Genomic DNA, 27,201 nt, shown 5'->3' with positions numbered 1-27,201 from the left:
AGTGCCACATGCTCTAGGGATCTAAACCTCACCACAACGATAAATACGACATGCTGGAGGGATAGATTCCTGTCTCAGAGACTCCCCATGCTTTGGAACAGGCTTTCAATCTACATTAGGCAGAGCCCCTCACTAACCCTCTTCAAGAGAAACCTTGACGAGTGGATGGGAAACAGAAAATTTACCCCGGGGATCACTGCAGTGGCTCTGCTGGACAGAGGCACAGGGAACTAATGGCTCTGCTGGACCGAGGCACAGGGAACTAATCTAAGGGGACGGCGAAAGCCAACACATTCTGGCTAGGCTTATTGATGCCCTCGGGCAGATAGCCTAGTACTTACCTATGAACTTATGAACCTATTAGGGACCACACCATGCATGTGTGCACTGATTAGCTGCCACTATCACTGATTAGGGCCCACACCATGCATGTGTTTACTGATTAGCTGCCACTGCCTGAGGCCCAAAGGATGCATGTATGCAGTGACTGGCTGACATTGTCACTGACTGGGGCTCAAAGCATACATGTGTGCACTGATTAGCTGCCACTATCATTGATTGTGGCCCACACCATGCATGTGTGCACTGATTAGCTGCCACTGTCACTGACTGGGGCCTGTAGCATGCATGTTTGCACTGATTATCTGCTACTGTCACTGACCGGGGCCCAAAGCATGTGTGTATGCAGTAACTGGCTGACACTCTTACTGATTTGAGCCCACTTTGTTCACATCAAATCCACATCCCAGTTCGCCACAGGAGGTTGTGCATTTTATAACAAATATCTCAACCTCTTCTGACATGCAATACAAATACCACATCAATGAAACACACATTAAACTCATGTCCCTACTATGTAAAACTTAGATTAATACTATAGAACAATAAACATAATGAGAATCACAACCACTAAAACCACAATTATTCTCCTAGCTATAAGAATGCATCATAAGAAACAGAAGACTACCAAAATGTAACATATTATACCATGACCCCCCCAAAACGTGCATGCTGATTGGCCAGCGTGCCCGTTGTAAATCGAGTTATACTAATGGAAAAAGGTCCGGTCGCCCGGACTTTTTTCCCTTAGTATAACTCGTTTTTTTAAAACACTGTCTCGCTATGTTAAATGGGTTTAACATAGCGAGACAGCTTTAAAATAAGCAACAGAGATCTCCGTTGCTTATTTTAAAGCTGTCTCGCTATGTTAAACCCGTTTAACATAGTGAGACAGTGTTTTAAAAGCAACGGAGAAAGCAAGATCTCCGTTGCTTTTTTATGTTTCGCTATGTTAAATGAGTTTAACATAGCGAGACAGTTTTAAAATAAGCAACGGACATCTCCGTTGCTTATTTTAAAACTGTCTCGCTATGTTAAACTCATTTAACATAGCGAAACACTAAAAAAAAAGCAACGGAGATCTTGCGTTCTCCATTGCTTTTGCCCACAGCTCTGGTGTACTGCGCAGGCGCGCAGTACATCAGAACTGCCGCGGATGCCAGATATCTGCGGAAGGGCAATAAACAGGCATTATACTATGCCATTATTTAAGAAAAGTAAGTTTCTTTTCTTAAATAATGTCATGGTATAATAGCAATAACCCACTTCTTGGTGTGGGTAATGCTAAATTTACCCATGGTTGGCTTTGTTTGGTCCCGAGGGCGAAGCGCCAACCGTGGGTAAATTTAGCATTACCCACACCCAGGCGTGGGTTATTGCTATATTAATTCACCTGCAAAAACTCTATTATGTAATCTGTGGTAGAACATTATTCCATAAAACAGCACAGCTATTAATAAGCTATTACCATGGCAACTCCTCTTTGCTACTCTTTTAGCCACTGACTAGCAAGATCACCTATTAGCAAGATCACCTACTAGCCTACATATCCTAGTACAAACAGCCTCGAGTGGTACAAACCATAATCAATGTAGCAATCATTCTGCATAATTATTCAGAAATGGCAGCATTAAACTGCCAAAAATTCAAATACAAAGCCCTGTGATCAACAGCACATGAAAGAAGACACTACCTCTTAAAACAATACATTCCTATATTTGCTAATCTGCTCCTTAAGTCCAAACATAGAAACCAGTTCCAGTCCAGCATTCAATAACTCAAACTGAAAATATCTAAACTTCATTCAGAACAATCTAAAATACAGCACATCAGTGATAAGGACATCCAAATAAAACCCCATGCTTTGGCACAAGGATAAAATATAATAAACCTGCTGTTTTAATCATTACTAAGATCTGACTAAAACCAAGGATAAATGACAGTGACATGAAATCCCACTGAATATAATATTACACAAACAGACTGCACATCAGAATGAGTGAAAAGAGTTGCAATTTTAACTGTAAACCATATAAAACAACCAGCTATCATTGAACCATACACAGATTTGATATATCAGAATTATTAATAATCACCATTCTAATAAATTCAAATTACTATGCACGGTGACAGAGTATTTTCCTCCCAATATATTATAATGAAATAATATAAACATGTTACAGGGCACTATAAACAAAAAACAACACTTTATTTTGCTTGGAGGTGTTGACATAGACTGTCCAAACCCAGCAACAACACACTCTGCATTAGAACAAGACACAACCTTAAACTTATTTTTTTCACCAAACTAATCCAACAATCTACAAGACTAGATAAAACTTCAGACAATGTATATTGGATTGGATATTGTCAAACAACCCTAACAGCATCATTGAAGTTGAAGCAGGTGTGCTCTCTGACACAAAGGAAAATCACAATCAAATATAAATGATATGGATAGCAACAAAAGGAAACAAGAAAATAACATTTACTGACATTATATTAAGGAAAGCTTTTACAACAATGCAATTGGACCCCACTAAAACATCTCCCCTTAATGATGCTCCCAACTACTTTAACTAAACACTCCTATTCATTCTCAGTTTACTAGTTACCTAATGAATAAGAACCATCAACTACAGGTCAACACTATGGTTAGCTGCAGACCCAAAGCAAAAGACATAAACAGGCAATAGTATTAAACACTGGAAAAGTGACCAGTCACAGTTAACGTTAGAGCAATATGTGCTCCAAAGAAATCAAACAAAGTGTCAAATATAAGAATGCTTACTTCATCTTTCTACAACCCCATTATAAAACACATAAAAACAAATAAATAACAATTCTAGAACTCCATTAATAACTTCATGACAGTTAATAAGGACCCCCAACAAACCAACAAGCTTACAATACCAGCTACAATGCAGTTGTAAAATGAACTGGCATTTTCTGTAAGCAATCACATTAACTAATTAATGCAGTAATGTATTTCAGCTATTACTTGAAAATATATGGTTCATTTAACCTGCAAATTCTCTCAGTAAACTACATTAAAAACGACTACAAAATAAAACTTAACTTCAGTATCTGGTAACCTACTAGGAGAATTTCTATGTATAGCTGCAAAACAGTTGCCTACCCCATCTCAATACTCGTCAACAGAGCAATAACAGAAAACTGCACATCAGTTATATAGAAAACATCGGCATACTTAATTCTAACAAATTTTAAATCTAAATAATTTCACCCTAAGTAAAGCTGTATAGCTAAATAAAAAGTTTTAACCATAAATAAGGTAACATAGCTTTAGGCAAGCCATAATATCTGGTAGTGTATATATGAAGCAGTTTTATTTTCTAAGGCACTGCTGCATTTTTGCTAAAAATACTCCAGATTTTATATACATATTCACATTTATTTTATGTATTTATTGACTATTGTTTACCAGGAAAGTCCATCTGGGAAAAAAGGGCCCATTTTCAGTGGAGGACCAAGGAGAAAAGTTCTGAAAAAAATACAAGCAGTATAAAAACTAGACACAACAGAGATTACAGCAACGTTACACATTCTGTTTTGTCCAAGTCTGTTAAGCTACAAATTGCAGTAGTAATACAAAAAAGTGAATAATATTGATAAATAACAAGGCAAAGGATATAACTAGTAAACAATTACAACAAGAAAGAGAAAATAGGTCTATATGGAGTGTAGAAAGTATTAGGAGTAAGAAATTAGCATTTATACATGTACTGTGTAGTTGAAATATTAACACCAGAAACAGTAGCAAGAATTTACATTGTAGTATTTATCCTAGGTGTGTGACAGTAGACAGAGGGGGACATGAGGAAGGTAAAACTACTAGTGTAGGCAAGATTTTAGCCATGGGTGCAACAGGAGCAGAGTCAGGAGGTTTAAAGTATGTTCAAAGGTATAGAGGTTTGGGTTGGACCTGATAGGTAGAGGTACTGAGTTCCAGTTTTTGGCTACTGAGTAGGAGTAGAGCCTAAGTCCAGGAGATTGTTTTGGCTTATAGATGGAGGTGAGTCTTTATTATCAGAGCAGAGAGGTTTGTTAGGGTGGTAGTTCAACAGAATGTTGTTTAGAAGAGGACATGCAGAGGGTGTGTGAATTACAGTTTGTTTGTGTCTTTCGGCTTTTCCCTGTTAGGGGTCGCCACAGCGGAACTCCGGTCCGCTAATGATTGGCAGTAGATTTTTACATGCTGGCTTGCCGGGCCTAACGCACAATCTTCAACGAAGGAATGCCCATTCACGCATGTCGCCACACAGAAGACGCTCTAACTGAGAATCGAATGGGCAACATCTAACTGTGAGGCGACAACGCTACTGCAGCAAATAAGCTGCAGTTAATTGAGGTGATGAAGAAGTAGAAGCCAGTTTAATGTTTGGAGTGCTGTGCAGTGGTGGGTGTTGTGGGTTGCACTGGTAGTGAATTTTGCTACTTTGTTATAGCATATGTCAAGTTTAACTTTCAGTGATTGGTTGACAAGGGAGCTCTATATAGGAGCAAGGGAAGTCGTTTTGGTAGATGTATTAAAGAAATATGCCTGGAGCACCAGCTGATCACTAGCTTCTTATGATTTTTAGTTTTTCCCTGAACTACCACACACACACACACACACACACACACACACACACTATTAGTAATCTGGTCCTATTCTCCCTACAACATACCATTTTACTAGTATTCTATTTTGCTTTCAAGATTTGTCTCACAGTATTATAAAAAGCATACTTGGACTATTGTATGTTGGTACCATCAGACTACCTGCTGTTCTCATAATGTAGGACAGAATGAATTTGTTGTCATTAGTAAATGTTGAAGGTGTCATCTCAGGCTAACAAGCATCAATGCATGAGTAAGAGACTAAGACAGCTTATAGCAGTATAGATGAAGTGACACTGAATTTTGTTTTGGCATGTGTAAAATATCATAGGTAACTGTTGGACAATATTTGTCACAGATAACTGTGAGACAGTATTCATAATTAAAAGGGTTTAAAATAAAGAACATAACATCTGATCAGTAGTCACATAAGATGGATATATGTTTGCATATGCATTCAAGATCATATTTTTTTTAACTTTTTGTTCCACCATCCCCTCAATAACTGTCAAGCCATGCCCAAAGCCCCCCTCAAGTGACTCCTTCATTTCTCCCAGAGTAAGAGTTTGCTGATCCATTTTTTCACCTGTTGTCATCTACTGAAAGGGTGGGATTTTTCTTTATATGATCCTAGTCTCCACTACCCACCAAGGGCTTGCATGGTACACATTGTAACTACCTGGAGATGCATGTTTTCTGCCATGCATACCAAATTTGCTAGCCAAGCATTGCATTACTTGCAACAGTCTCTTTGCTGCAAGTCTCACAAGTGTAGCATGTCATGCTTGCCCCCCCCCCCTCACATGGGCAAGCCAGCATCATTTCACTCCCATCCTCCCACCATGTGGTCCTTCCAATTTTTGCATTACCAGTCCAACATGAGTTGTCTGGGACAGAGTCAAGAGTTCCAGTCCTGTAAGTCATTGGGCTGAAAAGTAAAACCATCTTCTGGATATTAATATAAATGTGTAATATATTGCTTTATAGAGTTCTCTGAATTTTTGTCAGAAGTCTTTGAATTTAATATGTTTACTTGCTTTCCTTTTTGACTTCTCTCCAGCCAAAAATTTCTTCCGTGTGAGTTTCAGAGACCGCTCCAAGGGTCAGTCACACACACTGCAGGCTAATGACTCTTTCAACAAACAGCAGTGGGTCACTTGCATCCGCAGCACCATTATCACCCTTCGAGATCGGGACAATCAGATACGCAGTCACCCTATTCACACTTTACATGATATGGACTGCTCTCTTGTGGACATTGCTGATCTTAAACTTGACTCAGATGAGAAGGCATCAACTCCCATGGACATAGATTACAGAGAGGGCAGGAACCTCCGGAAAAAGGTGGTCAAGTTTTAGTGCTTACTTTTTACATTCTGACTTGTTGACTAACTGCCAAGAGTATTTCCCTGGAGAGGCATATGCCTTGTCAAGCTCACGATAATTCTACACAATTCATCAGTGCACTGAAGATATTATATCAAGAAGACTGAAGAAGCAGGCACGGAGAAAAGAAAGAAGAAATGCGTATGTGACAAGCATAGCTTCCCAATGTTTGTTTCACATATTTCAGGGCATTTTGGGAAAGCATTGTTTGTAAAAATAAACAAGAAAATAGCAGATGTGTCAAGAATGTGACTATAAGCCTATCAAACTATTTTTTTAATTCAAATGTGGCATACTTCTCAAAATGGGAAGTTGAAGAACTTTTAAGGACTAATGACTGAGGTTTAAGGCCTCTTCATTCAAGTGATAAAACATTCATTGTTACAGTTTATGGTGACTGTCAGAAGCCCTTTTGCACTGTTCATTAAACCCTTTTTTATGAATGTTACCTGTCATAAATGTGTACACTGGTGAAAGAAGGTCAAAATTTATGTCATGAATTGTGTTATTGCTGTCATATAAAGCAGGCTTGTGTGTCATGATCATTGTCAAATTATGTGATGTTTCTTTCCAAATAATCTCTGCAGTATACCCCCGTGTGTGTGTGTGTGTGTGTGCGTGTGTGTGTGTGTGTGTGTGCGCGCGCGCGTGTGTGAGTGTGTGTGTAGGTGTGTGTGTGTAATTTATATAGTCACACGTTGACATTCCTAATGTCAGCATAAAATATTCACGTGAGTGCACATGCTGACACATAAACTCAGAGTCTGCAATTATAAAACAGTGTTTTTTTTCTGGGGGGGGCAAGCCTCATCTTCACCCCCACACTCTCTACTAAATATGTATACTATCTCCGAGGACATATCTATCACCCATCTGTTTTGTCAACCTAAGTGTGTAGACAAAACAGATGTAGACTTTAAAGACTGTCAACCTAATTAAGTACCATACTATATGTCTACACACACACACACACACACACACACACACACATATATAGATATATATATATATATATATATATATATATATATATATATATATATATACACACGCATAAAATCAGTCTTGTGGCTGTGTAATTTATTGAATTGTTGCAGTATCCGTGACTATTAGTATCACAGACAGTAGGCTCTAATACTGTTAGTAATGATTGTAAATACAGGGTTACTAAGTACACAAAATCTACCAGAAATTTACAACCTATTTCAAAGAGCTTAGATGGAATGTTGTAGAACATGCCATGTGGGTGCCAGCATTTTAACTAATTTTGTGCATCTGTTTTTTGACTTTATAAGGGGTACTGCTGATCTTAAGCTGACTGACAGTAGCACAGAATTCAATACCAGTGCATATCTCCTTAACGCTGTATTTCTACATACTGCTGCAGAACTTTCAGTATCCTGTAGGAGTAGCTGGAGCGTACCTGATCTTGGCGGCATGCCAGACTGTATTGAAGCTAGGATGTGTGACAGTGTCAATGTACTCGTACAGGTACATGGAAGGAATATTGCTTTTAGTCAAGAGGGCTGTCAAAAAACAGAGTGTGTGTGTGTGTGTGTGTGTGTGTGTGTGTGTGTGTGTGTGTGTGTGTGTGTGTGTGTGTGTGTGTGTGTGTGTGTGTGTGTACATGCACATGCGCATTATCACAAAAATAACAGTAACTCAATGAATCATAAAAATATTTTTGTAGAACCAACCAAAGTGGAATAACTTTTAGTTTAAATGTAAGTTTAATGTGCTTTATTCGTGTTAAAGGTATACATGCTCTCAAATCTGAAACTGTTCTACATCTGTCATTTAAAGTCATACTGACATCAAACTGAAGTCTAAGTAAAGCTTTCTTTAGCTTGCTTTTACAACTTGTCTACAGTTAAACTTAAGTAAGTTGAGAATGACCATGTTTTATTCAAATGTCATGTTAAGTAGTAAGAGCCATACTTATCCTTAAGAAGAGACTCTTTCATCGTAGCCTTAGTTTTCTCCAGTATTTTGTCTATATCCTCTCATAACAATTGAAGGTCTAAGACAAGAGAGATATTTTACAGGGAACTGTCTGATGGTACATGCAGACAGATGTCTTATTGTTTTGAGTAATGAGTTACTGGTTCATACATCTCCTACAGGTCAAACAGCATAATTTATACAGTATTTTATAATGACAGAATGCTCTGAAGCATCCATGGATACTGGAAGGTAATGCGCCTTGCAGATGAATTACCAGCCTGAAATATCAAAATGAGACAAGAAGCTCTGAAAATGTGATCAACCAACAACAACATAACCACTCAGAAGGTATTGCAGACTGTTATTGCCAATTGAAGCCACTAGGTACCTGTCAAGCTGAAAAATATTTTTTCACTGCATTTGCCATTTCTAGGCATGATGGACTGCTTGCCTGTTTCCAACTGGGAAAAGGCCCTGCATTGGATATCAGCACTGAGAGATGTGGTATCCCATTGAAATAAAATTTGTCATAGTTACTTTTGTACACATTTTCTGAGGCTTGTAATGGTCTTTTTGGTGAAGCCATTAATGCATCTGCTCACAGACTTTTGGTTTCTTGTTTCCTTCTTCACCCATGGGATTATTACAGCTATATACTTTCTAAGCACGACGGTTCAAAGTGGAAGTAAACTTCCTCTTTCAGTATGTCAAACGTGTAGAATAACCCCAAAATATGTGTCTAAATTTAATGAAGTTTGACTTTTGGTTTGCATGGATTGATAAAGACTTATCTGCCTTTTTGTATCTTTGAGACATTGAGCTAGACATTTTTTTCAAGGGTAATTTACATATCTCACATAATGCTTTGCAAAAAATATTTTTATATGTCTGTGTTTTTAGACAAGGACATGGAAGCCTATGATTGCCACTTTATCATTTTATGCCACGTACCCCACATAAACCATATTCCATTCAAAATTGTTATGGGTACTCATCAGAATTGTTAACCCAAATCTCTCACACTCTTCAGTCTCACCAGCATGTACTGTTCCACCAAGCAGAAGTAAGACTGAAGGAGATGCTTGAGGTGGCCCAGTCACATTCCTCACCTCCGGGTTCATTCGATTCTCGGGGTGGGTGCCTTCTGGTGGAGTTTGCATGTTTCTCCTCTGTTGGTGCATGTTCTCCAGGCCTTCAGGTACTCTCCCACATTCCAACATTCCCACATCAGCATCCATCATATCTCGGCCTTCTCGAAAACAGGCTCTGTGGAACGTAGTTGGACATTCCCGGTCAACAAATGTTAAATAAAATAAATAAAAATGAAGAGGGCATTTTGTGTAGTCTTGCATTTAAAACAGCAGCTATGGACTCAGCCTTTAGACTTAGTCTCAAAAATTGAAAAGTTCCCTTACTGTACTTTGGATATCTCAGACTACATTACATAATACCATAATCCCGTAAAAACAAGAACATACAACTTGCGCGCACACACACACACACACACACACACACACACACACACACACACACACACACACTCAGACATTGTTTACTTAAGGTGCTCTCAAAGAATAAAAATACTCCCTTCGTGGCTGCAAGCTGTTTAAAAAATCGTAATAAGTAAGCCATAGCTGAGCCACACTTTACTCTATTTTACCTAAGTTTAGGTTTAGCCACTAGCTTTGTCACTGAAGTTTGGCACACAGCAATGGTGATGCCATTCTGTAACAGTGGCCCTACCATTGAATCCAAGAATTACAGGCCCAATTGCCTGAACTAATCTTAATAGACAAGCCTATGGAGCATATAACTGACCTAATTACTTTGACATTAATGATCTCATCAGGTTAAACCCACAACAGTTTGGCTTTGTCAAGAGAAGATTCTGTCTAAAGTATCTAGTTAACTTATTTGAAAGAATAACACTGGCTGTTAACAGGGGCCATGCTGAACACATGGCATGCCTTGACCTGGACAAGGCCTTATGCTAGTATAGTTAATACGCTTGATGTATACAAACAGATCTCTGTCTGGTAAGATAGATAGCAAATTAGCAGAATCCATAGGTGCCTCATCAAAGATCATAAAGGTAACCAGTGGTGTTCTGCAGGTTAGAGTGCTGGGAACTCCTTTTTCTTCTGACCACAAACCAAGTAATCTAGCTAACTACGTTTGCAGATGACTGTAAGTGAAGAGTCACTGACAAGTCAGCTTCTGAGACCCAAGCCCTACAGCACAAACTTACACTTACAAACACCTAGTGTACTAACAACTGGCTTAAATTCATGTTAAAAATGTAACATTGTCTCTTTTAGTAAACTATCCTTCCCCAACATGCGACATAGACAATACCCCACTCTAGAATAAAAATGTTGTTAGAGACCTTGGTATGTGGGTTGATAATTCCCTGTCCTTTAATTATCACATAACAATAGTAGTCAGAAAGTCCTTCTACTTAGTGCAGCTGATCACCAAGGGAATGTCCTCCCAATCTAAAGAGGTCATTGTCCCATTATATTCAGCATCAATTAAGCCAGTTATTGAATGCAATGCCCCCTCTGGGACGTATCTCACTAGACATATCAAGCAACTGGAAAACCCCAGTGGTTCCTAATTAAGAAGGTCACTACTTTAAATACTCCTTAAATACCATAAAAGACCAGAAGCACTGAACCTTTATTCGGCATCTTAAAGATTCCTTATGGGACATATACATCTTGCCTTCCAAGCAATTAGGGATTCACTGGTCCTGGATCTTTTGTATCACTACAAACAAAATAGTCCCACTCATGCCAGGACAAGGGATTTAAATCTTCACCAGCAGATAATTCCAAAGACATGTGTCTGGATCATTTCTACCTGGGCCTCCGCTGAAAATAAGGTCTGTCCTAGTTGGACTTTCCAAGTCAACAAATGTTAAATAAATAAATAACAATAAAGAAAGAAAGAAAGAAGTAAAACAAGGTGGAGAGATAGGTTCAGTACATCGTTCCTTTCTCATCTCTGGAAGTCTCCCAGTGCAGATTCAGCAGTGTGTTACATTATCATCCTTCACATGGGAATGGGATGATGGGATGGGGATTAACAAATGCAATCCTGGTTTGACTGGTCTGACCCTCCTCAAGACAAGAGGTTGAGTCTGAGGGTTGACAGTAGCAAAGTGTAAATGGTTGCAAGACAAAATTGTTTTGTATTTCCTATGATCCTGTGATTCAGTGATGAAAAGATAACTTGTGAGCGAGGGGGAAGAGAGAGAGAGAGAGAGGAAAAAAACACACAAGGTAAAGAGATAGAATAATATGAATTCTTATGGATGTTCTCCAGTCCTTTGTAGTGCCATCTTGTTCTTCTAATGGCCCAGCAGGATAATAAAACTATACTAAAATGTATCTTCATGTGCATGAGTTTTTCCTGTTTCCTACACATGGGTGCTATACCTATGAAAGACATAGAATACCCTTTCTTTTCAATGCATTATGCATTTTCTTTGTTTAACCAAGAGCTAGGCTGAATTTCAAGGAAAAACTCCACTTAGCATGTAAATAATTAATTTGTAGAAGTAAAATATCCAGGGGAGTACAACAATATAAGTTTGTTCAAATTGTTCATGGACCTTCATTTTGACTTTTAAACCACTGTGATTTTATTGTCAGGGAGCCGGTATTACCAAACAAAAGGACACCTTTTATTCTTTCTCAATGTATTTTTTTGAGATTTATACAGCTCAGCATAAGCTATTGCTATACAAAAATTGTAAATGAAATCATGCAACTTAGGAAATACAACTTATGTTTTGAACACATTTAAGTGCTACATAGTTAGACTTGCTAACAAGCACAGAGAAATGTTTTTACTTTACAAGCACCATAACTAGAGATCCCCCACTCAAGGGTCTCTCTCACTGACAGAGCTAAAGGGTTGAAACATAAGTTTGCCCTGTTAATGTTGAATGTGAGTAGTTTATTCATCAGTGTCTTTGTTTTTTTTTCGCAGTTTTGAATACTATACATTAAAAATAAAGGAAGCTGAGACATTCTTCATGTTTCATTTGGCTCAAATTAAATATATTCAATCCAATCAAAGAGCTGACATTGCAGTGTTGACTGTACTTACAGCTTGCAATCTGATTTAAGAAACTACATAATGAACTGCCTAGAAAGTACAACAATTTCATACATTTTCAATCAGTGCAGAGGAAAGCAAAATTCCCTTATATAATATACCAGTTTCTATGAATTATGGATAAGATGCGGGTTTGTAAATAATCACAAGCTCTGCTCCTCTGAACTCACCTCCACATATTACCTTATATCTAACATGGGGCCTTGAATTTCATCATCATAAAAGCTATGTACGTTATCTTCAAAAATCCTGTTTCATGTGTTCACCTGTTACATAGAGAAAGAAAGGTAGGTGTTTTCAGTTCTTGATTTAATTTTAAATTCATTTTAACAGTCTGGTTCTACTTTGGTTAAGGATTTTAAGCCTATATTAGTAATTCCAGTACATAGTTGCACACATTTTACTGTTTAAGTGGTCTAACTGTTGGTATTAAACCCTATATCTGATGTTGTCACTGTCATTCTTCCTCAACCTCAGATCTGACTCAGCCTCTTTCTAAGCTGAGAAATCAAACCTCAAGCTCCTCCAATCCTATCCACAATGCCTCATTCCCCCAACATACCTCAGATCTCGTTTGCCACCCATAGTGTATGCTTCAAGATTTTGTAGCACCAGAGCTCCTCCGGGTTTCTGAGTGAAGTTTTTGGCCAATCAGTGAGTTTTAGTTCTCTGTCATCTTTCTTCCTACCCAATCTCTTACCCCAGTATTTCCTCTCTTCTTTCTGTCCATAAATCGGGGTTTTCTGTCTGACTTAACCTTCTCGTCTTCTCTGTTTCTTCTATCTCCCTTATACTTCTTTAACAAAAAAAAGGGCATTCTGTTTTCTCTTTCCTTTCTCTCTGCAGTAATGTCAGAGTCTAAGTTTAATCCTAAATCAGACAAACCTTTAGGGTTTAAGAAATGCGCTTCCTGTAGGCACAAGATCCCATTATCTGATGCCCACAGGGAGTGCATGTACTGTCTGGGGCCCTCTCACTTGGATAGCTCCTGCCCCATCTGTTCAGCTTTCCACCTGCATGCCCTAGTGGAGCACCAGAATAACCTGATTCTTAAGGGTATGCTTCTTTCTAACTCCCCTCCTGCCATTCCCTCTACATCAGGGGCTCAGGACCCCTCCAGGAAACACAAGGAGACATGGGAAGCCAGGAAACACTTCCCGGATAGGTCTTTTTCTTGTTGGACCCAATAAAAAAGGCAGCAAAATCTTTGGATCCGACCTCCTCAAGGCCAACTCAGGCTCCACTTACCAGTTCAGAGTTGAGTACATCAGCGCAGAGATCTCCCCACAGGGAGATTTCTACTAAGAAGCCATCGAGACCTCCTTCTACCACTTCTTCCACCAGGCCCTCCTGTAGTCTATTCAAGAATGACATGGATAGACTGATGAGACAGTTTCCTCAGGCACAAACCCAGATGGGGATTTTACCAGCTCCCTCCACCACCAGATCTGTGAGCAGAATTTCCCTGTTCTGTCCTGTTACTTTTCCTCTGATCAGTTTTGGAGTCTGCTGGTGCTGTGGATCCAAGAGCCGAGACGTTGGAGCTGATAGGGGTGATCTCTTTCTCTCTAACAGCCTCTGTGACGTTCAGCTCCAACCATGCCAGTGCCTAGTATGTCTCAGAGCCGTAGCCTCAACATCAAATCCTGGGAGTTTACATCAACTCTGAAGTTTTCAGAGCTATCATTTCTGTCAGAACCTCAGCTTTTGACAACTCAGCTCTGACTCCTCCTTCAGAGTGGAGTGCTCTGGAGGCATCCATTCTGTTGGCTTTGGCTCTGGGGGGACAGCCCTCAGGTACTTCCAGTCCCTCCACATCCAAAGTGGTGGAGAGGGTCCTCTCTTATCCCAGTTATTTCTCCCTCAGCACCACTCCCCACCCCGATGAATTCTATGTCTGAGGCCTCTCATCTACTATGGGGACAGCTGACCCTGGAATGCCTCCAGCCTATCCCTTTAGTGGACCCCCAGTTTTCTTCCAACACCTCCCTGGAGCATCCCACCAAGGAAGTTCCTCAAAAGAGGTAGTGTAAAAGAAGGCATTTGGATTCCCCCCAGGAATCCCTCACTACTGATACTGATTTCAAGGAAGGGGAGGGGTCCCCAAGATCTTCATTTGAGGGTGTCTCCTTTGCAGACATCCTAAAGATACTCTGCCAAAGAGGTAGTTGGTATGTCCAAAACCCCACCCCAGAGGAAACAGTGCTGTTGGAGGCTTTTGGGTCTGGGCCATCTACAACCTGAGTGTCTCCCCCTTGCAGATGCTCTCATTGACCTAGTATATACCCGGGCATGGAAGGAACCGGACACTGTGGAGCCCATACTGAAGAGGGCTGATAAGATTCTGAGTGCACCTACTGATAGGCCACATTGGAAAAAAGGGATCCCAGTAGCTGCCACGGTGGTTGCAGCAGCCACCTAGAAGTAGCTGGCTCAGGAAAGCTCCTCTGTCGATCCGCCTATCAGGGAGTCTAGGGCTATGGACGGTTTGGCAAGAGGGTTTACACTTTGGCCACTTTCACCTTATGCCAAATGGTTGCGAGATTGTATTTCTTTTGTGTACTCTTCCAAAAACAGGCTGTTACCAGTCAAAATCAAGGCTCATTCTGCAAGGTCTATGGCAACTTCTCAGGCCAGTCTAGAGTGTCTATTGATGACATTTGAACAGCGGCAACATGGTCAAAGTCCCATTCCTTTGTGATACACTATAAGCTGGACATTACCTCCAGGAATAGAACTACCTTTGGCTCTGCAGTGCTCCATAATATCCTTTCCGGAGGGTTACCCTAGGGTTGTTGTAGCTGGGGGCTCTGTCCCATAGGTTGAGGAAGAATTACAGTGACAACATCAAAGAAGTTATATTCTTACTATAATGTTCCATCTGTATTGTCACTGCATTCTTCCTCAACCTTCCCTCCCTTCTTCCCCCCTGTCCAGGACTATGAAAGACCTGGTGGGATGTTTTCATGGGAACCATAGTTCCTGACTGAGCTTCTGATCTTTATGCTTGATCTTGTTTATACATTGGTACTTACATGCCCATCTTAGTTTCCATAAGATTGCTTGTGTGGTTACTGGGTTGCTGCAAACTCGATCTGAGGTATGTGTGGTGAATGAGGTATTGTGGGTAGAAAGGGATGAGCTTGAGCATCAATTTCTCAGCTTGGAAAGTGGCCTAGTTGGATCCAAGGGTCAGATCTGAGAACCCCAGAGACTGAGGAGGAATGCAGTGACAAGACCGATGGAACATTATGTTAAGAACATAACTTCTTTTTTCATTCTTATGTATTGTGTATATGTCAAACTAGTTCAGGACAAGTCTCAGACCAGCTAGCCCAGAGCTAAGGGTATATGAGATCCAAAGCTGCCGTTGCTGTGATCTTTTTAATTACTGTTGCACTGTACTAGTTCCATTGCATAAAAAAGAAAGAAAGACAGAAAGAAAAGTATTTTAATTTCTTAATCTGATTTTAAATTCATTTTAAGAAGTCTGTATCTGCTTTAGCTGAGGTCTTTAAGTCTATATTAGTAATTCTGGTATATAGTTGCACTGCATTTTGCTATTTAAGTGGTCTAACTGTTGGTATTAAACCCCATTTTCATTCTTATGTACTGAGTGCCTGTCATGATAATTCAGGACTAGTCTTTGTATTAAGCAGTTCAAGGCCAGTCACCTCAGAGCTATGGGTGCAACTGTTTTGCCCTCCCATCCACTCATACCGCTCAACCTCTTAGATCCAGAAAACTGGACAGAGCCACAAATAAGAGTGAGACAAATGCCCAAACATAGGGACAATTTATAACTATTGCTTTAACACACTTAGAAATTTGACAGAATAACACGTTTTACATTAGCATGAATTTTCTGAAGGGTATGAAGTCTAAAACTCAAATGTATTTCACTACTTTCTAACTTCTAACTTTCTAATTTTCTAACTTCAGTCTTTAATGATTTGCCACTAACTTGCCAAAATATACAATTTTTATGAAAAACATATCGAAAATATGAGGCAAAAATCTGGACATTCTGTGGAAATCTGTGCAGTTGAGAGGTATGCATGATCCACCTTGTTGTAGTTGTGTTCTTAATCCCAGTTAGGGTTACTACCTGTCCCACTTTGCGAGGGACAGTCCCTCTTTGGGCAGTTGTGTCCTGCATAAAAATTGAAAAAATGGCAAATGTCCTGAGATATTAGGGCAAACATATTTCCTATATTTAATGTAATAGTTGCATAAAAGAGTTATTCTGTTTCTGAAATGCCTAAATGTTATAAGAAACAGAATAAGCAACTAAAATGCTACAAGAATAAGCATTTCTGAAGGCAAAAAAGTGAAGTTCTGTCCTTTGTACTGGCTGTGGGTATGTTTTGCCTTGCAAAATCTGACGTTTGTACAAAAAATGTCCCACTTTGGGCATTTGAAAAGGTGACAGCCCTAATCCCAGTGTATCTGTTGTTACGTGCCCCTTATGATAACTGGACAAAATTCCCACCCCTCCCCATTCATTGACTGTTGACAACAAGCACATAAGTATCATTTTACAAAATCTCTCCTCTTAAACTACTCTCCAGGCTAAAAGACGTTTGATAAAATTGCTTGAGATTGTGTACTGATACTGCCTGCACTGATTTCAGTATCAAATTAGTGATTTTTTTACTATGATTAGTTTACCAGTTCTTGCTGGTGGCAAAAGAAGGTTTCCTGGCTAGTTGTTTTGTATTGAACTTTAATACTCAGTAGCAAGTCCACCCAAACATTATCCTAAGGCCGAACTCCAAGCAATTACAATTACCCCTGCCCAGAGAGTCATTCCTGTTGGTATAATGGACCAGCACTTCCCCACAACTTCTCTATGCACCCTCATCGAAATGATTATCTTGAGATAACTATAAGAATTGCCTCATGCTGTCTGACAATCATCTAGTACTTAAACAGCATGACACAGAGTGAGAGAAATGGACATATATAGTATCCCTGGAGGCAAAAATCTCACACTCAGTAAACTCAGACATCATAACTGTCATCAGTACATCATGCCTTACATCTCTTCAATGCATTTACAATACACATAATCCATCACATGCTGAGGTTTAAAGATTAATTTGTCTAAACCTCAAAGACCTCCAAAACACAACACAGGTAAAAAGAACAATCTGTAAATTAAGCATATCTCCTCATTTAATGAGTCCCAAAGTCACAGATACTGAACCTGTAAGGCAGGCATTGACCCACCCAAACATTCTTGTTATAGGTGACTCCATTATAAGACATACAGATGTGCTTCTTACCAGGCTGGGCAAGGAAAAAGAGATGGTTTGTTGCTTTTCTGGTGCCAGGATTGGTCAGATCACGCATGTACTCAAGCTCTTGAACAAGTACCAGTATGACTCTGTCATAGTTCATGCCAGTGTCAGTGACTTTAGGTGTATCTCCCTGGGTTATATGAAGAGAGACATGATGGAGCTCTCAGACTATGTGTCCAAGGCAAGTATGAACCTAGCACTGAGCAGCAGTCTACCTTCTCCATTGATGATGCTGCAATATGAGCCAAAAACAATTGACTTCAATAATTGTTTTTGGTATCATTCAAAGGGTGTCCAATATTTATCAGCCAGGGAGAATATGATTGATAGACCATGCTGTTCACTGGGGATGGTCTGCGTCTGTCCTTTCTCTGGTTTTGATTATTGGCAAAGACATTGTCCACCCTCATAGTGCCTTTTTTAGGCAATGCCAACCTGTTAAATTTACCAACATAATAAAACAAGCAAAGGAAAATATGAAGGTATTACTGATCAATGCTAGGAGCGTAAACAAGAAACTGCACTGCCTACAAGCCATTTTCACACTGGAGCATGTTAACATCTGTGTAGTGACTGAGACATGGTTTAAAAAGGGGAAGAGCACTCCAGCTGTGCAGGGCTATAATGCCTTCTTCACATTTAGACCAGCTACTACACAGGAGGGAAAAAAAGGTGGAGTTTCTCAATCTACATCTACGTCCAGCAGAAACTGACATCAAGGCTGATAAAGCAGCATGATGCAGCAGAGCATCTTCATGTCCAAAGAACCATTAGAAATATCCAATACCATATATTAGCTACCTATATTACTCCCTCTATGGCACAAGAAAGCTACAACACCTATCTACAGGAACTAGAATCACTCAATATTAAACCCAGTACCATTTTCCTAAGTGACTTAAATATCCAGATATAGACTGGGAAACCTACACCACCACTAGTGTACAAGCACAGTGATTCCTGGACTTTTTCTATACAAATGCCCAGGAACAATTAATCAGAGTACCCATTAAGGAGAGAATAGCATCTTGGATCGTGTCCTTACTAATATGGGGGCATCTTGCACCATCTTTTAAGTATCTTCTTCACTTGTTAGACTTGACCATAAAGTAGTCTCCTTCAAAATAAAACTGAAACCAGAGATCCCTTCCACCCAAGGTACCTTTAGAAATTTCTTTAGCACAAACTATCTACTCCGAAATTATAAATCAGCAATCTTAAAATTCCCGGAAAACTCGGTTAACTCCACTTAATATGCAGATGTACCCCATAGGAACAAGTACAGGGCAATCCCCAGAAGCAAACCACATGGTGGAATCATAATATCAACAACTTTATAATAAAAGAAAAATAATTTTGACCAAAAGTAAGAGGAGTAATTCCCAGAATGTTAGACCCCTTATCACTGAAATAAACAAACAACTCAGGAGCTTAATAAAATCTACCAAAGCCAAGTTTGAGGCTAAAATAGCTACTCAAGCCAAAGATAATCACAAGGCATTTTTTTAGTTATGTTTGTAATCTCAAAAGCACAAAGCAGCAATGTGCTGAGCTGATTGTAAATGATGTTACCTACACTGAGGCTGAAACTATAGTGAGCCTACTGGCCCATAAATTTAGCTCTAACATTTACCCATCTCTCCCTTAATCTGTTTCTCAAAATATACCTGAAACTGGATTGGCTACAGCTATCATGTAATATCAGATCCTAAAAGTGCTATCAAAAGCTAAAACTCCTGCTTTGATGGGTCCTGATAATATCCCTATTCTTCTTCTTCTTTCGGCTTTTCCCGGTTAAGGGTCACCACAGCGGATCATCTGTCTGCTCATGATTGGCAGTGGAGTTTTTTACAGGGTCAAGTTGCCAGCCCGGCACCCAACCTTCCACAGAAGGCACACACACACGCACGCACAGACTCACACTTAGGGCCAGTTTAGAGTGTCCAGTCCACCTACTGCATGTCTTTGGGATGTGGGAGGAAACCAGAGCACCTGGAGGAAACCCATGTGACCACAGGGAGGACATGCAGACTCTGCACAGAAGGCACCCCAGCTGAGAATCAAACCGGCGAACCTCTTGCTGTGAGGCAATGATTCAGCCATACCCCTAACAGCACTGTTCCATCTCAACCTCCATACAGATTTTGTACCAAGCAAATGGAGAACAACTGCAGTCATTCCCCTGCATAAGGGAAGATTTTTCCACAGACCTAGACAGTTATAGACCCTTAAGTCTAACAGGCCTTATATGCAAAGCCATGAAAATACTTATCATGAAACTAATCAATCAGGACATAGGGAACCTCTGAGCACTGGACCTGTTTCTGTGTGGATTCATCAAAGATCATGCCTACTCACCCTGGTCGATTTTTTGTAAAGGCAATAGACGAAGGCAAAATGATACACACCACATACCTTGATCTGAGCAAAACTTTTGACACAATTCCCCACTCAGGCATAGTAGAAAAGCTAAATAAACTGGGAGTAAACCCTTATGTCATCCATTAGACTGCCAACTAGCTCATAGATAGGATGTGGGAAATCAAAATAGGGGAAGTTACTTCCACAAAGAGACCAGTCATCAGTGGAGTCCCCCAGGGTTCTGTGCTGGACTTCTCCTGTTTCGCATCTACTTTTCTGAACTAAAAGAAAATGCCAAAGGGCTCTGGCTGACTAAGCTTGCAGATGACTGCAAACAAGGAGCAGTCACTGAATCCCCAAATGAATTTTCCATCCTGCAGGAAGATTTATCTCAAATAAATACCTGGTGCCAAAATGATGCAATGAAACTACATGCCAAATTGTATGTCCTCCACGGTTCAGTAGTCATGGACCTATGTCCTCCACTGTGGTGCGGTAGTCACGGACCTTAGGGTTAGGGCTTGGGTTAAGGATGGTGGAGAGCTAGTAGTGCTATCTACTATCCTTAACCCAAGCCCTAACCCTAACCCTAAGGTCCATGACAGAGGAGGACATTGCTCATTCGTTCTAGTGGTGTTTGAGAAAGTGCACTTTTGGTGAAGTGCACTTTCGCATTAGTGGCCATCTAATACTAGATTTCAAAATAGTGTAATTTCGATCTCCGGTAGTAGACACACACATACATATATAATATATATATATATATATATATATATATATATATATATATATATATATATACGGGTACACTTCACATAATCGAATTACTGAAATCTCGAATTTCGTATGGTCGAGACCATATGATCGAGATTTCAGTAAATCGAATATGTGTAGTGTTGAAAAATAAAAGTTTACTTACCTTAATACATTGCGTATACACAGAGGCAAGGATTCTTGTACGCTCTGTGTGTACGTAATGTTTTTTTTTTTTGTGTGGTGTTGACAGGAAATGAGAAATCTCCTGTTTTGTGCTTCCGCATACAGCGCAAGACGGGAGATTTCCCATTTCCCCACTGTAGCGCGATCTTGGAGTTGGTATATTTAAGTAGGGGGGGTGTGGGGGCACAGAAGCCCCCCTGCAAAAGCGAAGTTTGTCTTTTTTTTTTTTTTTTTGGTTTCATTTCAGAAGTTCGAGTTTACAAAACTCGATGTTTTGGTTTCGGTTATTTGAAGTTCGAGATTTTGTAAATTCGAGCTTCTGAAGTGAATCCATATATATATATATATATATATATATATATATATATATATATATATATATATATAGATAGGTAGATATAGATATATGCAGATGAATGACAACCTCCCATTTTCTACTATAGGATCTTTTCCTGAACATTCCTGTATTCCCTCAGCTGTACTTTCTTTCTCTTATTGCCTTTGTGCTTACCCTTTGGTGACCTGATATCATCACAGTGTTTTATTTTTCTCTATTCTTTCACTACCATTTGCTTATTCGTCCCTGTTGTTTCATGTGCAGAGTGAGTTTCTTTGTATTACTTTGTGCTACATTTAAGCTGCTGTTGTGATGGAGCCTTATAAGCTCATAGGTATAGACTTGATAATGACCATTGGGACCATTATAAATCTAGCCAAACATCCCAATTGTATCCTGCAAATTTATTTTAATGGGTAAATGTAAGCTAGAGCAAGATTTACAAGCTACCTATGTCCATTACCGACACAGATGCTAGACTCAGGTTCTATTTCCAATTTTCTATTTATGGGTCCTGGTTTCTCTTCAATAGGGTTAGGAAAGAGCTCTGCTTCACATAAATGGGAAGCCTATTCCAGAGAAGAGGAATTCTCTGAGTCACATACTTATCCCTCCGCTTTGTCCTATTTATGTCACAAGCAAAGTTTAAATCCCTATATTGAGTCATTTTGATGCTATTCATTTTGCAGATATGCAAAAGTTCCATCAAAGTTTGATCCAAGAATGCCTTGTATGCCAGGCATAGACTGCCTCTCAACAGTCAGTAGGAAACAGAGTATAGGGATAAGACTTCTTTGAGGCAATATGCACGGGATATCGTGTTTACGCCCTTTTTTTTTTTTTTTTGAGGAACATCAGTGGATGATCCAACTGTTGCATGTGCCTGGTCAGCTACATACCAAAGGGGGCATTGTACTCACTGATGGGCCTGATGGGGGACATATACAGGGGAACAATGACTTCCTTGGACCTAGATCCCATGCCATTTCTTATACGTTAACCAACATAGAATGATTTCTTTACTACCTTAGACAAATAGGCTTATAGCTGTGTACTAGGTTAATGGCCCTGGAGCCTTTACAAGCCTAGTTCAAAAAAATTGCCCAGGCACAGTGCCACCTGATGTTAGTTCACAGTGACCCTATCCAGTAGGGCAACTGGAGTGATCACTGGGGTTTAGGTTCTGTTACCTATCCACTCGTCAAGATTTCTCTTGAAGAGGGCCAGCGAGGTGCTCTGCTTGACATGAATGGGAAGCTTATTCCAGAGTATGGGCAGTCTTTGAGAGATGAACCTATCCCTCTAGCATGTTCTATTAATTGTGGTAATGAGGTTGTGATCCCTGGAGCGTGTGGCATGAAGGACTTGGAAAGTAATCACTTCCAAGTCTGGAACCAAGGACCTTATGCACAACAATCACACCAACATACCTCTACACCATATGTTATGTAAGATTCCACTTAAATCCTGCTGTCTTTCCCTGCCTAATACATTCTTTCAATTCTGTAATAATTATGGTCCACAGTTTCTCCTTTGATTGATAAAAATATGCCTAAGCTGTATATTATATTAGAGAGACTAGAAAAGTGTTCACTGTTTGTACCTTACTATTCATATACATAATCAAAAGGATCCACGTTCTGAATTTTGTATTATCTTTTTAGTCTCTTCCCATGTATCTTTAGCTGCTATAATTGAATCTTTTTCAATCCATACACCTAAATACTATAACAGAAAAATCACACTGGCCCCAAAGTCCAAGAACAGGAGAAGAACACCAACACGGAATTAGCGTAACCAAAAGTTTAATCAATGCTTTTGTCTGAGAACAGACTGATATGATAGACTTCATCAGAATAACAATACTAACAGACAACTAAGTTTAAATACCAAAGTAAACCAATCAAAAACCATCTTCAATTAATCAATTAACAATTAATACATTTAAATCAAATAAAAAAACAGTAAAAAATGTATCAAAAACATTGACATGCATAAATATATATATATATATATATATATATATATATATATATATGTTTATATATCCAAATGATTAAAAATATATAATATACTCCTTATTTATATTTTATTTCCTAATAAATAATATTCTATCCCTTAAAAAACATTTTATGGTGACCATATCATTGAGTCTTGGAAATGTATCAGCTCCCAATCTAATCTGCCATAAGGTCTCCCCTTACCCTATATAATCTTCCGATTCACCTCCTTTACTATCTACCAAACAATGTTCTAAAATCGTGAACTGATTGTTTTTATACTTTTCACAACTTACAGAATGCTTATAAAGGGCATTTTTAACATCTTTCCTTTTAATGTTGTATAAGTGCTATTTAATCCTATCTCTTAATGTTCTGGTAGTCATGCCTACATAAAAGGCACAACACCCAGAACATATATTCACATAAACTACCCCCTTCATCTTACACTTAAACGTACCAGGTACTTCAACGGTGTAAGCCACAGTTTTTAAGTCTATAACAGGTCCTTACAGAATATACCGACATACATTACAGCCTTCACTTCTGAACATCCCTTTACATTTATTATTATTAATGTAATCTAAAATCTTAGTGTTATCATTAAATACTAAAGTTTTCATGTTAACCCTGTTAGCTTAAACTCAGGTGTATTTCCTATGGCCTTAATTAGTTCCATATTACCTTCCAAAATTTTCCAATTGTTCTGTATAATAGAATGAATATTGTAACTATCTACTGTCATATCTAGGTTACAAACTAAACTTTTATCTATGCTTTGCTTAACTTGCTGATTCTTAATAATGAACAGCTTGAGAATAGGAGGGTACATCTTTAGATGATACTTCTTCTTCCACGCTTAATAAAATCTCTCTTTTATAGCCCCTGGCCACAAATAATTCTGTAATAAGCGACATTTCCTGTCTTAGCTTAATGTCATCTATGTTCATTCTACAAGCCCTAATATATTGGCCTCTTGGGATGTTCTTCTTCATAAATAAAGGATGGTTACGTGAGTAGTGCAGATAACTATTAGTAAAAGTATCATTTCTATAAATACTACTTTCAGAAATATTGCCATCATAATTCCATTCTAGCCATACATCTAAAAATTTGATTTTATTGCCTATTTCACCTATAATGAATTTAAAAAAAAATCTGAACTATTATTTAAGGCATCCGCTATCTTATGACAGTCTTCACTAGTGCCCTCCACTGTTATAAATAAATCATCAATGAAATGCTTGAAAAAACTACCTTCCTCGAAAGTTGACATGATAGGTTTAAAAAAGTAAAATTCCCACCATGCTAAGACCATGTTGGCAAATGAAGGGGCTGCTAGAGAACCCATAGCAACCCTTCTTCTGTTTATAAAATTCTTTATTAAAAATAAAATAGTTGTTCTCTAATAACACTATTATTAGACTACAATAAAAAGTAATAAACTCATTAGAAAGCTCAGTAAACTTATTTAAATAATCCCTTACATAATCAACCCCTATATCGTGGGATATACAAATGAAGAACGAGCATATATCAATGGTACAAAGATTGCTTTTTAAGGGATGAAAATTATAAATGGTATTAAATTCTCTCAGTCTATCTAAAAAATCTCAAGAATCCTTGATATAAGAAGCAAGCTTATATTACAAGGGATTCAGCATAGCATCTATAACTAATGAAATACCTTTTGTGATATAATGTGATGCTGATATGATAAGTCTAAAGTGGGGGTTGTGGTGTTTCTCTGTATTTTGGGAATTCCAAATAATATACCTATCTTTTCATTATCAAACTCTCATGCCAAAAGGAATATACCCTCTTAAAGTTAGTCTGAATTTCATTAACTCCTACAAGTTTATACTCCTCCTCATTTGAGCACCCTTTGAGCACCTCATGCTCGGCTCTGCCATAGAACTTATTATAACTGCCTGAACTGGGGCACAGCTAACTGATAGTTTATGGAAATACAGGATACCTACCTGAGTCTTCACATTCACTATCATATGTTCATTTATCAGTTTATTCTGTTACCTGATTGTTTCCAGCCCCCTCATAAGAGCAACTAACAGGGTCTCTACCCACTTCGCTCCCCACCCTGCCCCCTATTCCCTCCCACCCCCAGTGGTCCTACCTTTATTACACTCACAAACCCCTCCCATCTTTCCAATAGCCAACCATTGCACTAAACCCAACACTACCTCCTCCATCTTCCACTACTATCACTCCTCCTTAGCTAATATGTACAAGAATACCTTACCTATGCTCACTGCATGCACTCTCCTTGAATATCTTACATCCTACCAAAACTCCATCATTCCCCCACTACCACTGTACTACTACTTACACCACCACTCATGTCTCACCCTCACTCAGCCCCTTTCCCACCAACTGAAGAACCACCCCTATGCAACCCTCGCATATTCTAGCAACTTTATTACTCAAACATAAAGCATCCCCACAACTTAACATAGTAACCCTCCCACCATACCTATTACCCACAGAGCACAATCATAAAGTTTCCCTAATAAACAAACACATTCAAAAACTGAGAAAACTAATAACCTCATGCACATCAAAACTAGCCCTAAGTGGAGACATCTACCCCAGCCTTAGCCCTACCATCTCCAACCCCAATCCTCATAATCAGACTATAAACCACAACGTCTTCCATATCACAGTGAATAGAAAGCCAAGTGACTTCCTTCTACTAAGCCTAAATATTAGAAGTATATCCAATAAAGTCCATGAACTCCATGCCACCATAGACTTGTACTCCCAAGATGTAGTCATCCTGATAGAAACCTGGCTAAAACCTAACATTACCAGTGAGCAAATCCTCCCTACCGGTTATGGCATACTAAGAGTAGACCGGCTAAACAAGAAAGGAGGTGGTATAGCTATAATATTTAAACAGCATCTAAACAACCAGATCTTAAAATCATCAGCTCCACAAATAGGTAATGAAGAAATAATATATGTACCAACCTCAAAATAAACCAAAACAAAACCATCAACATAATTGGATGCTACTTCCCACCTGGCCAAAACATCCCTCCACTAGAAACCCCCCTCAGCTGGCCTACCCACTATCTCCCCCAAGAAACTATAATTTTAGGTGATTTCAATATTGACTGGCAATCCTGTTCTGGCAACCATCCAACCCATCATGTAAACCTTTATGGCTTCACCCAACTAGTCCAGTCACCAACCAGAATAAATAAAAACTCCAGTAAGCACACTACCATGGATTGGATACTAGTCAGTAAGAGCCCCTAGTCATATACAACAGGCTGCTTATCAGATAGCCTCAGTGATCACTCCCCAACATTCCTACTCAAAAAATACCTATACCAAGCTAAACCTGTCATCTACTGTCAAATATGTAAAAAACTAAACTTTAACCCACTCACATTCATCTCATCCCTCAAAGAATGGAACTGGCATCCTCTAAAGTACCTCAGTCTTAATGACACAGCTGAATTTTTTAATACTACCTTCCTGATCATCCTTAATTACCATGCCCCCATAAGGCTTTCCAGAACCAAAGTACAACCCTTCCCATGGCTACAGAAAACCACTAAGTCAGAAATGAAAAACAGGGATAAAGCCTGGGAGCACTGGCGCAAAACCAAAAACCACTCAACTAGACAGAAATTCCTAGAACTACGCAATAGAGTCAAAAAGCTAATAAAACAGGACAAATTCCAATACTACCAGTCTGCCCTAGACTCCTCCCAACACAGCCCCAAACAATTCTGGTCCTCCATAAACTCCATCCTCCCCCCAGGTAAAGTCAGTACCCCTCCTCCTAACATCCCTCACTCCTCTAAAAATATTGCTA

The 27,201-nt window shown here is 39.1% G+C and overlaps 1 protein-coding gene across 1 annotated transcript in view; it reads left to right on the top strand.

The window, feature by feature from the left end:
• The window catches only part of LOC122809319 (rho guanine nucleotide exchange factor 3-like), a 278,435-nt gene extending 271,545 nt beyond the window's left edge, over nt 1-6,890 (top strand). The window contains exon 10 of the mRNA XM_044080719.1: nt 6,023-6,890. Within this exon, the coding sequence (XP_043936654.1) occupies nt 6,023-6,321 (299 nt within the window). The 3' untranslated portion in view covers nt 6,322-6,890. The remainder of the gene's footprint in view (nt 1-6,022) is intronic.
• Nucleotides 6,891-27,201: the final 20,311 nt, after the last annotated feature.

The sequence above is a fragment of the Protopterus annectens genome, chromosome 8.part0 (genome assembly GCF_019279795.1).
Source record: "Protopterus annectens isolate FY-2018-M chromosome 8.part0, PAN1.0, whole genome shotgun sequence".
In the NCBI taxonomy this organism is placed as follows: domain Eukaryota; kingdom Metazoa; phylum Chordata; order Ceratodontiformes; family Protopteridae; genus Protopterus; species Protopterus annectens.
This window is presented reverse-complemented; position numbering and strand designations above follow the sequence as displayed.